Source organism: Montipora capricornis, chromosome 6, assembly GCF_036669925.1.
Source record: "Montipora capricornis isolate CH-2021 chromosome 6, ASM3666992v2, whole genome shotgun sequence".
In the NCBI taxonomy this organism is placed as follows: Eukaryota; Metazoa; Cnidaria; class Anthozoa; order Scleractinia; family Acroporidae; genus Montipora; species Montipora capricornis.
The window spans coordinates 42929679-42941335 of record NC_090888.1 but is presented as its reverse complement, the minus strand read 5'-3'; the positions used below and the strand labels follow the sequence as shown (position 1 = coordinate 42941335).

General features: G+C 40.9%; 1 protein-coding gene across 1 annotated transcript; it reads right to left on the bottom strand.

Moving 5' to 3' along the window:
- Positions 1–2336: 2336 nt before the first annotated feature.
- Positions 2337–8295, bottom strand: LOC138050535 (beta-1,3-galactosyltransferase 6-like). Its single transcript, XM_068896860.1, has 2 exons — positions 7475–8295; positions 2337–4498 (listed from the first exon to the last, which is right to left on the bottom strand). Exons 1-2 carry the CDS (start codon positions 8200–8202, stop codon positions 3997–3999), a joined length of 1230 nt encoding a protein of 409 aa, XP_068752961.1. The 5' UTR covers positions 8203–8295; the 3' UTR covers positions 2337–3996.
- Between the last annotated feature and the right edge of the window lie 3362 nt (positions 8296–11657).

The window sequence follows — 11657 nt, the reverse complement described above, 5'->3', positions numbered from 1 at the left end:
CGCTCCAGCACTGGAAGACTAGACACTGAAATAAAGTTCCTTTCCTTTTCTTTTCATGTTGCCCTGGTGAAAGGTCGCTGATCACCATGGGATTATTAACAGTTGCTGAATGTTCTGTTCCGCCGTAAAACGGTCAATTAAGTAAGTATGTATATGTGAGTATGCGGGTGTTGGCAAGAATTATTAGAAAGATTGAGGTGTTTAGGGAGTTGTTTCGATGCTTTCTTGTCATTTTTTGGTTGTTTTTTTTTTTGTTTTGTTTGTTTTTTTTTTCCCACGCCTCGCAGAAGTTCGCGTCTTCTAAAGGCCCGGGCGAACGGCTTTAACATCTTGTTCAACATCCGTTTTATTTTGTTTGCCGGAATGATATTGAACGATGTTGGCTACTGGGGAAGGGGGGGTGGGGGGGGGGGGGGCAAACAGTTTTAACACATCATTTGATTCAACAAAGTTTCATGTGAGGCGTTGTATTCAGTCCCAGGCTGCAGCCGCGGTTGCTACTATGGATACGGAGTTATTACTATGGATAAGGACATGGATACGTCATTGAGAGGCCGATTAGTGCGCAAGCGCATACCCAGCTGAATGTTAAAACGGGGAGTACGGCTTCAACTTCATTCAACATTCGCCAAAAAAAAGAAATGTTGAATGGTTGTTGAAGCAAAGTTTAAACGCTTTTAAACTCATTCAACGTTTTGCAACACGGTTGAAAGGGGGGAGCAAACGTTTTTAAAGTGCCTATAAAGTAAAAAAGAATTTATGCCTATTTGAAAGAGTTTTCAAAATAATGAATAACGGCCTTTACAGTTTTGAAGTATCTTTTTTCGTTTCAGAGATATTTGAGTTTTTGTGTTATGCAAATCAGCAAATTGATGACGTCATCAGTGGTCCTGCTGGATGATGGATCACAAAATCAAGAGTATCTCTCAAAGTGTAACAGCGATATGATTCAAACTTGGCATGAGGAATAACCCTTAAGTAAGGTGCAAGATAGAGCAGAGTACAATGTAACCATGGCAACACTTTTGGCTCCAGTCCCTCTTGGTTATAAATGAAGTTTCTCAATTGTCTTTCAAATCAAGCAAGACAGACTGTCCTGCTCAAAACAATCATAGAGCTCATGTTGCTGTAGGTCTCCGAATCAACTCATTGAGTGTGAACGATGTTTGGTTAAGACAAAAAGCGGAAACACCAGTTCCCCACAACCTTGATCTGGAAGCAAAATGGTTGCCATGGCAACTGTACAATTTGTATCATTTTATGTGCTGACTGATAAACATTATTAATGCCAAGTTTGAAGAGAACTGCGGTAATATTTCCAAGTATATTTTAGATTTTGTGATTTGTGTTACCCTTGGAACTATTGATGACGTCATCAGTTTTAACACAAAAGCCTTAATATCTCTCCAATGGTATGATATATTTTAAAAATGAGAACACCATGTTTCCTTTTTTCAAAAGATCTTTCAAATAAACCTTAATTATTTTTTTGTGTCATAGGCACTTTAACATCGCTGTTCAACAAAATCGAACGGATATTGGAGCCGTTTGTCCGGGCCTTGATCTCACAGTCTTGAAGGCAAGTGTGGTCTAAAATACTCGAAGTCTATGTCTGGTCAACTTCAGTTCAAAAACCCCGGGAGCCCGGCCCGTGACCGGAACGCGTGACAAGCCGTTGCGGTACGTACACAGTTACCGTAAACATAATTTGTGAAGGGCTTTTGTTGCTGGTCTTATCTAGCCTGCGAAGCAGCCGGGGGAAGAAGGGGACATGATAAAGAAGTAGCTTCTTCTAAAAAAAAACGAATTTAAGACTAGAGTGCAAAAATCGATACCCTATTTATGACCAAAATGGCTGAAAACCGTACCCTTTGGCGCCGCACATACCTATATAACCCATATAAGGGAGTATCCTCCCCCCCCCCCCCCCCTCCGTCCGGGGCTAGGCAGAAGAGCTTTTTCGAATTGTTTGACAATTCTCCCTGGTCTTTTCATGTAAAACTCCCTCTAACAGGTGACTTTGTCTTCCTCAGGGGAAATGGAAGGGATAGATGTTTGTATTCATGACTACTGCTTGCGTGTTTTTTTCTTGGAAACCAAAGAACGAGTCTTTTTTAGATCACACACAACCTTCATCAAAGGCGTTTCATTGTGGCGTCGGGTCTGTCACGTGACTCTTCTAAAAGAAAGACTGACATTAGACGGGAGCCTGACGGGAGCCTGAAATTAGACGGGATCGGAATTTCAGCTCAATACCGTCAATATGTTGACTCAGTGGCTTAGTGACTCAGCTGTTCTTGGTTTTGAATCCAATTAAAGCCGCTTTTTTTGTATAATTGTTTCATTTGTTGCTTTTTACAGGGTTTTTGTTTCCTTTCTCTTCAATTTATTTTGAAGCGTCCATACCCTTGGGATGACTGTTTTCGAAAAGTTAAGATAATACATTGTACCTTTGCGTTGCGATGATGATGCCTCTTCTTGCGCGAGCACTTTCACTTTTTGACGGAGCAGGGATGACGCAGTGGTGAGAGTACTCGCCTCTTAGCAATGTGGCCCAGGTTTGACTTCCAGACTTGGCGTCACATGTAAGGTGATTCTGTTTTCACTTTTCAGCAGTAAAAAAGGGGGTCACCAAGTTCGTTTTTGAGACATGAGCAACTAAATCCAAAATATAGGGTGTTTTGCTGGGCTTTCCCATTGCCAAGGTAACTTATTACATCTCAATAATGATGACATCTTCTTTGAAAATAATCGGTGTTTCATATGGTACCATAAAATTGCTGTTACGTCACACAGTGTTGTGGCGTTATTCGATCTAAACAGAGAGTCTTCTAAGTGGTGAAACTCTTTCGAGCCTCGAGCTCGTTAAATACCAACCTATGATTTGATATGAGTTAATTTGATTTGATTTCTGTACAGCGGTGTCCCCAAGTAGTGCCTCAGCGCTAAATACACCCGTCACTAATAAAGTTCATTATTATATAAACACCAATGAAATTCCAAGTGAGCTTTCGCGCGGAAACATGATATCTTCACACGTGAAAAGATCACTGTTGCTATGGTTACATTTGAAAATCGCGCCTTTGGATGCCTTTCATGAAATGATTTAGTATTTCATTGGTGTTTATATGATAAATAGAGCATATTACATTGCCGCTAAGAGATACGAAATATCTCTTCGAGTGTTGAAAAATACTTTTCAACATTCGAATTGAAATTTCGTATCTGCGGGCGGCCATGTAATATCCTCTATTTATTATTATTGTTACGGCCAGTGAGCCTCAAAATATATGGCTAGTGTCGGGAGATGGACCTCATTCCGCTCCGTGATTGTTCAAGTGGGTGAAGAAGGTGACCTAATTCCGTAGCCGCCAGATACTACCCCACGCTTTGCTCCGCATTTTGTTTTAGTATTCACCACGTTATAAATCGTTTATCGCTTAAGCCTCCTCGGCCAGTGGTCTGCGGCCGCAGTCTTGACCAAACAAGCATGGCCAAAGGCCGAAATGTCCTTTTTCCCTGTGAGCAACACATAACCATGACTTTGATTTGTTTACGCTTGTCATACTTCCGACCCCTTTTGAGCTGGTAAATACACTACAAGCAATATAAAGAGAGAGAAACATCAGTAAAATACGAGAAGGCCGATTAGAAGAGCCAGGAAGAGTAAAAGATGTTGCCATCGTATTTGTCCCAGTTGACTGGATTGGCCCTATGCTTTGAACTAGTTGCCTTTGCTTAGCTTTTGTGTATTTGTCCCTAAGCTCGCAATCGTTCTAGGTATATCACTTTACGGCTTTTCGCCCCCTATAGAGCTCACACAAGAGGTAGAGATAGAGCGAGGCCTAAGAATAAGGGCATCTTTTCCCCTTGGAGGCCGCAAACGAGTGATTTATTTTTCCAAACGAACTCGAAACGATTTTAAATTTTGAAACATCAAAATTCACTCTTAGAAAAAGGCTCCGATTCAGAGCCAAGCTGCACACGTCCGTTAAATTACATCAAGTTTCTTCCCCGATGTATATTGCCCAGGTTCCATACAGGCTTCAACACGCATGGTTTTGGTTCCCAACCGTACGGAGGTCCCCCCATGGCTCTCCAATCAAAATGCGTGCTCAATGGACACAAGTTGCTAATTGGCTGAATCGAAGGAACCCAGTAAGTCGAATAATTGTGTTTCGATGATATTTGCCAATACAAGAGCATTTCGTGTAGATATGATCCGTGGAGACTGAGGTAGGTAGAACAGACCTCTTTTAAAGACTTGAATTCGGGAATATGAGCTGTGACGTCGTGATAAATCCTTGGATCATGAAAGTATATGGCGTCTTCAACATCGTTCATCCACAACGCAACTGTTTGGTCACCGAACGGATGACAGAGTAAGTCCGCTTTTTTTCTCATAAACTCGCGCACGAGATCCTCCGCCAAGATAAGAAAGCCTTCGTCGATACGTACTAGTCCTTCTACTTCGCAATGGACGTATCCCCAATAGAGCCTGCAAAAAATACGGAGAAAGAAATAAGCCAATGAGCTAAACCAATGACTTCGACTTCAAGAACGGTGCACGAGGACAGAAAACATGATATTTTATAAATAAAAACAATGGCTCTACCCACAACGTTCCTTACATTGTTCATTTCTACACATTTCCTTGCCGTCCCCGGCCTAACAACCACGAACATACACTTCCCACGCCGAGCGACTTGACAAATATTAATTAACCGTTTGCATTGAGTCAGCTAAACGTATTTCATGTGGTACTCCGTCAAACCATCCTTAGCAGTTTAAGCATATCTTTGCCAAAAACAATGCTTTAAATTGTCCTTTTTATCGCTACGGAAAAACCCACCTATGTCCTCTAAGACATTATCGAGTGTCCACAATAGGGTCCTTCAATCCCGCCATCCCGACCAAAATTTTTCCTTCACACCGAATTCCCGAACGTTTTTATGGCCCATTCCCGATCCCGGTCATGACGTCACAACATCACATCCACGCCTCGTTGTCAATTACAACTACATTTGATTTAGAATACGCCTTGTTAGTCTTTTGCAGCAACCTTTATGATCCAATTGACTGTTATAATAGCAATCCGCATTACAGCTTTGAAACCGAAATGATGCGTGATTGTCCATTATTAGAAGCTGTTTACATGTTCCACTTTGTTAGACTCGGTTTGTAAGTTTATATTAATTAAGCAGTAGAAAATTAATCGACAAGAGTACTATTATTGAAGTGAATAGTTCTTCCGAACCAGAAAACCGTTCCCAGAAGGGGTCATCATTGTCAGTTTCGTCGTTTTCATTACCAAGTGACTGTTCTTCTGAATCTTCGTCGTTGCTAGACGGATCGTACATAAGAACGCCGTCTTCGTCTTCTTCATTTCCCGCTTCGACCCTCTCATTTGCCTTGCGGGTTCAGCTGGCTCAAGGGAGACCGAATTCCCTGGTTGCACTTCTCTGTGGTAGAGACAGGGAGGCAGCGTTCCGGCTGTTGCTGAAGGAATGCTGCGCCAAGCGTCTGCGCCCAATCCCTCATGCTCTGTATACATTGTGGCGCCATCGTCACACGTGTCAAAGGCTGCGTGGTAGGTATGGACGAGAGAAACATGGCGCGTTCGGGTACAGGATACCATGACTTGTAAAATAGTGCGCCGCCCAATGGGCGCCCTCTTTGGCTGCATTTCCAAAGTTTGGGAATCTTCTTACGGTCAAAGTTCACGACACAGATCACTCCTTAGGGGTCACAAAAGGCACGTATCAGCGTGGTGGAAATTGCCGGTGGTTTCCGCCGTTGCCGACAGCGAAAGTTACTTTATTTCACAATTTTCGCCGTCAGAAATCAAGGATCTCGGGGGATTCAAAGTTACGATCCATTTCTCGGATCCCGCTTCGTAATAACGCTAAATCCCGCGTCTCTTCCATAAATGCTATCCCGAATCCCGCTCCCAAAATGCTTTATAATCCCGATTCCCGGACTTCAAAAGGCCAAATCCCTGATCCCGAAAACCCTACTGGGGACCGTCATTATCACCAGGGCCCGGTTGTTCAAAAGCCGATTAACGCTAATCCCAGATTAAAAATTAACCAAGGAGTTTATTACTCCACTACTAAATGCTGTTCAACGTTGATATTTGGCAAAACTTTACATTAGAAGAAGTCAATCTTGAAAAACAAAAATAAGCAAAACAACCTTTCACCAAAAAGTTGAAAACATGAAACAAAAGTTTACGCTAATCCTGGATTAAGCTAATCGGCTTTCGAACAACCGGGCCCTGAGGTCTAGAATGCGGTGACAGCTTCTTATCTGTGTACATTTCAAATTAACCTGGAGATAAGCAATACTAGTATTTCTCTTAGGTTTCGTTTACTGCCCTGATTATTAGGGTCTGCAAAGCGCATAGTCCCAGATATGATAATTTCTTCGGAAGCCGCTTATATTGCTGCCGCAATAAGTAAGCCTGAAGCGAACGAACGAGGCAGCTCTCTAATCGGGAGAAGAACACATTTTTCTTCGAAACGCAAGGGGTTGTGTTCAAAGGCGCAAGGAATTGTGGATATGCGCGAATGGAGGAACTAAGATGCGGTATGATCATTAGAGCCTGCTCTGATTTTCATTTCAAACTGCAGACTGTTTCACTGTCACGTGTCCAAATCGTTCAATGAAAATGGCCAATAACTAGGAACGTTGTAGGAAACAATTCTTTTAATCACCTCTCCAATTCTCAGGTCTGTAACAGGGGCGTAGCGCAAGATTTTGAAGGTGTTCGCACACGAAGAATGTTTCGAGCGCCGAAGGCGCTCCAAAGTAGGGAGGTCTAGGGGCATGCTCCCCCTGAAAATTTTGACATTTAGGGTCTCGAAAATGCCATTTCCGACTATTTTCGAAGGACATTTCAATAAATAAATGCGTATATGGACGCTACGCCCCTGACTGGACGGTACATCGTTTCTGGTTATTTGTCCAATCGTCTCCAAGCAACAATTTTTAAACTCTTGCTTGGCATCTCCACGTGTTTAAGAAACACCTCGAGTTCACTTTGTGATGGTAGCGCTTAGTTTTCGCTCATGAGATAAAACACATGTTCTTGAACACATCTCATATTGTACTTGAAAGGCTCAAACTGCTGAGATTCAACGAAATATCTTTTTATCATGGTGTCACGCAAGGTGGCAATTCGGAAATTCAAAATGCTGAGCAGTTTTCGAAACGAAAGACGTCATGGAACTAGAAACTTGAAAATAGATTTATTTCCATTTTCGAATTCTCACCGCTGGACTGGATCTGGCATGAAATGGAGGCTAATGCGGGCAAATCTTTTCACACACAAATTAATTTGCCCGCCTTAGCCTCCATTTCACGCTAGATCCAGTCCAGCCATGAGAATTCGAAAATGGTCTATTGAACATCTCTCTTCCCCTTGGCAGCATTTTTCCATTTAGGTAAACTAGTTTAGCGTAGTAACTCTTACCTCTTTTGAGGACGAAAAGGAATTTCAAACAATAGCCGCTTTAAGCAGACAAAGTAGTCGTCATCCATTCTAAGGAAAAAATCAAAATCATATCTCTCCATTGACCATTCCATGAGCCACAGCAATCTCAAGCCAAAGTTGTATCCCTTGGGTATTGGCATAAATTCTAGATCATCATATTTGGCGCTTTCGTTTGCGAGAGCAGTTCGTACCTTCGGTTCCATGTCGGACAAACTGTCAGTAAAGAAACGACAAACGACTTCTTCAAAAGCACAATGTTTCATCCAAGTACGGCGTATCCCTTCGCGACGATCAAATCTGATCGGTGCACTCAAAATCGAAACGAGGAGCTTTAAGCGCGGCTTTCTTGAACGTGTGTCTACTGAATTATGGTATGAAGTAAAGGTGTCTTTTTGTTGGAGAGTCCTCTTCTTCATCGGAGTCTCAGAATCATATAATTTCTCATTAACAAATTTATTATTTGAGGCAACAGGGGTTTGTCCTTTCAGTGATGCAGATGGAAAAACTTTAAACGCAGATACTGTCTTAGACGTTGTTCTTGCTATATGGTTGACGTCCTCAAGATCGTTCACCTTAGCGGCTGTGCGTCCAAGTATTACAAACGGCTTCGGAACTTTGTTACAAGACCAAATTAAATAAACAAGGATCGTAACAAGACACACTTGTGTGCACACCACGACAGAGAAAAATGCATTTTTCCAGCGCATTGTGTATCATTTCTCCCTTTAACATCGGTGTGATAAATTAATCCCTTTTCTACATATTTCTATCCATTGCTTGACCAATACAACTTCAAAGCGCCTTTCAAGAGTTTTTAGTGTTTCCTTCAATATGATTACCGACGAATGTCTCGCATATTTTAAAACGGGGAATGCATTCATTTTATTTACGGTCCAAAAACACCAACAGGTCTCATTGACTCTCCAGACTGTTAAAAAAGGGGAATCAACCGGTACTTTCCTTTCAGAAGTCTAATTACTTTTCATAAACCAATTGATTTCTTAAGAACCTGACACCAATCTGTCAAAAATTTGACATTATTCAGTTTTCGGAAATTACGTTTCATACCTCACTTGTCCGCAAACATTTCGTAAAGCCTACGATTAAGAAAGGCTAGTGTGATAACGTTATTTTCATGGTAACCTTCTCAAGCGTTATCAGACTCGACGATCCATGACTTTTTTGCACAGACAAATGTCAAATGATTCGCGATTACGCAGTCTGTTGTCGTTTCGCTTCGTAGACGAGCCGTGAAAGCGGAAACGGTGAGCAGGAGGAGTATTAATTAAAGAAAGAAAACAAAAGAAAAGTAGCAGGTAAATATGGGCTTTGCGATGGTATTAAACTCGCTGGGAAACTTGGAAAGTGGAAGTCGATTCTGTGTGCTCCTAATCTTCAACCTGGTTCGGGTTTTTTACCTTACAAGAATCTACAGTTAGCCCATGAGCAAATGCACAGAGTTTATCCATGTCAAATAATAATAAAAAGCTTAGTATATGAACAGAAAATTAAAGAGTTGACAGTGTGTCAAGACTCTTCCTCTATACAACACGCATGTCGAAGATATACTAATCGAAATGAATAGGATTTTTTTTTTACCAAGAGAAGTGTCGTAACTTCTTTTTTCTAAGCGTGAAATTCGGGCGCCTTTTCGTATCGCTGAGCCAGAGAGAAATCTCTTTCTTCACAAAAGAGTATATTACAGGGAGTTTTATTAACTAATTACCAAACGACAACGTCAACCAATGTCGTTGCTTGCAACTTTATTATTTTCAGTGTTCTATCGTTATTCGTTAGCAATTCTTCCGTGTCATTTAGTTAAAACAGTGTAGACAAAGTAGCCTTCACTGCTCTGATGCAAGCATTCTTCACACAAAGGGTGGAGAATAAATAACATGAGAGATCTACCATTGCGATTACGGCAAAAATGGAATGGTCAGGCTACGCTTTACCAAAAGCTAAAGAAAATAGCTTGATTTAACATATTTCTCGTATGTCAGCTTCAAATATCGAGCAACTGGACAAGTCAGAGCAAGACGCCCCGCCAATGGCGTTTACGCGGGATGCCTTTTTTGACAACAAAGTTGATTTCGTTGAAATCTGGCCTGCAACTCTTAACAGGCTGGGAAGAGATTAGCAGAAAAAGCCTTAAACAACAAAATTCAAGAACGAATTTGAATAAAAATAAGGTTAGGGGCGAAAATATCAACAACACTACGTTTTCTGGACGGCCTGCCACCAGGGACGGGTTGTTCAAAGCCCGATTAAGCTAACCTTGGATTAGCGAGAATTTTGATTTCAGTTTTGTAACTTTTTGGTGAGGTGTTCTGTTTATATTGTTTGCCCTTTAGTTTTCATCTGTAGTAATCTCAAATTAGACCAAACGTTTGAGGTGAAAAACATTTTTAAACAAGAAAAAATAACACTTCAGTAAACGTTTAATCCTGAGTTAACGTTAATCGGCTTTCGAACAACCCGGCCAAGGTTGTAACCCCAGCCGAGGTCACTGACTAATGCCCTGTCCACACTAATGCGTTTTCGAAATTAAAACCGTTTCCGAAAACCTCCGTTTGTGTATGACCGTCCACACTAAAACGATCGAAAATGGACGTTCTCAAAAACGGAGGTCCACAAAAACGGATCGAGGTTTTCGAAAACGCTTTTGAAAGTGAAGACTTTTGAAAACGGTCTATCTTTCTATCTTTCTAGTGTGGACGGCGAAAACGGAACTTTTCAATTACGCGTAACGTCATAATCTTATGCATGCCTCAATTTCCCTCGAGTTAAGACGTAAACAAAGCCTGGTAACAAAAACGCATATTTAGATTTCCGTTTTCAGTCTCTAGTGTAGACGACCGAATACGATATGAAAACCCTTGTGTGGACGCAGATCTCTTCATCCGTTTCCAGGGACCCGGAGGTTTTTGGAAACGGACGTTTTTGAAAACGCATTTGTGTGGACGGATATGGCTAACAAATGTGAAGCATCCACGTCATCTACTTTCTTTACAGAAATAAATGCTGCATCATTAATGAAAGTTGACATTGTTTTTCCCATGTTGTTTACTAAAAGGGTACGCATCATATAGCTGTATTCAAAGAAACTTACATCGACAGAGGTGTTTTTTAAGATAAGTTATCTACTATGTACGACAAGTTTCAAAGTGCAGTGTTCATTTGCAACGAAAAACGCTTATAAGATGTTTAAAATAAATGTTGAATAAACGAATAATGTACTTTTATCTTCTGCTTTGCAAAAGGGGTGTACACACAAGTCTTGATGTAAGGATGCGTATATGAACACAGGAAATGTTCAAACATTATAATTAACAATTAAACCCGTAGCCCTTAAGGGCAAAGGGTCTAATTGTTTTAGTATCACCCAACTAGTCGGACAGAAATGCCAATAATAAAGTTAGCAAATGCAAGTTGAAAATATATTTATTTGGGAATAAAACGAAAGAAAGCGTCACACTTTTCGCTACTCGAGGACTATTACTAATAGTCCTCTAGTAGCGTAGCCAATCAAAATGCAGGATTTGCATTAGTCCACTAGTTGGGTGATACTAATAGATAATAGATATGCGCAGACGTCTCTTGCGAGCAACAGTCCATTTTGTTGACAACATGATACAATAAATCGAAAACTTAATGCTTATAACAATATTTTATTTTTCCAAAAAAGGATAGCTCGTACAACGGCATATTCATCCCGCGTTTTAGTTTTAGAGAGAGATTATGTAACGTGACTATGTTGATTACTACACGACGAACCAACTGGCTGCCAATATAATCTATTTGTTATATGTTTCTATCATTTTTTGTACATTTCGTTTTTCCCTTTTCTTAAAATAGAGCAGGGACCAGGGATGGCGTAGTGGTGAGAGCACTCGCCTTGCAACAATGTGGCCCGATTTAGCGTCATATGTGGGTTGACTTTCAAAATTGTTGGTTCCCCGCTCTGCTTCGAGAGATTTTTCTCCGGGTATTGTGGTTTTCCCCTCTCATGATCAAAAACCAACCTATGATTTAATGTGTGACGATTTGATTTCATTTGCTTTGATTTGATTTCTCTACATCTATTGTTTTCGCTCGTTTGCATTAGATTCGTATAGTATTTGCACAATAATGTAGCATTTTATTGTTAAAATTGCGTTCATAA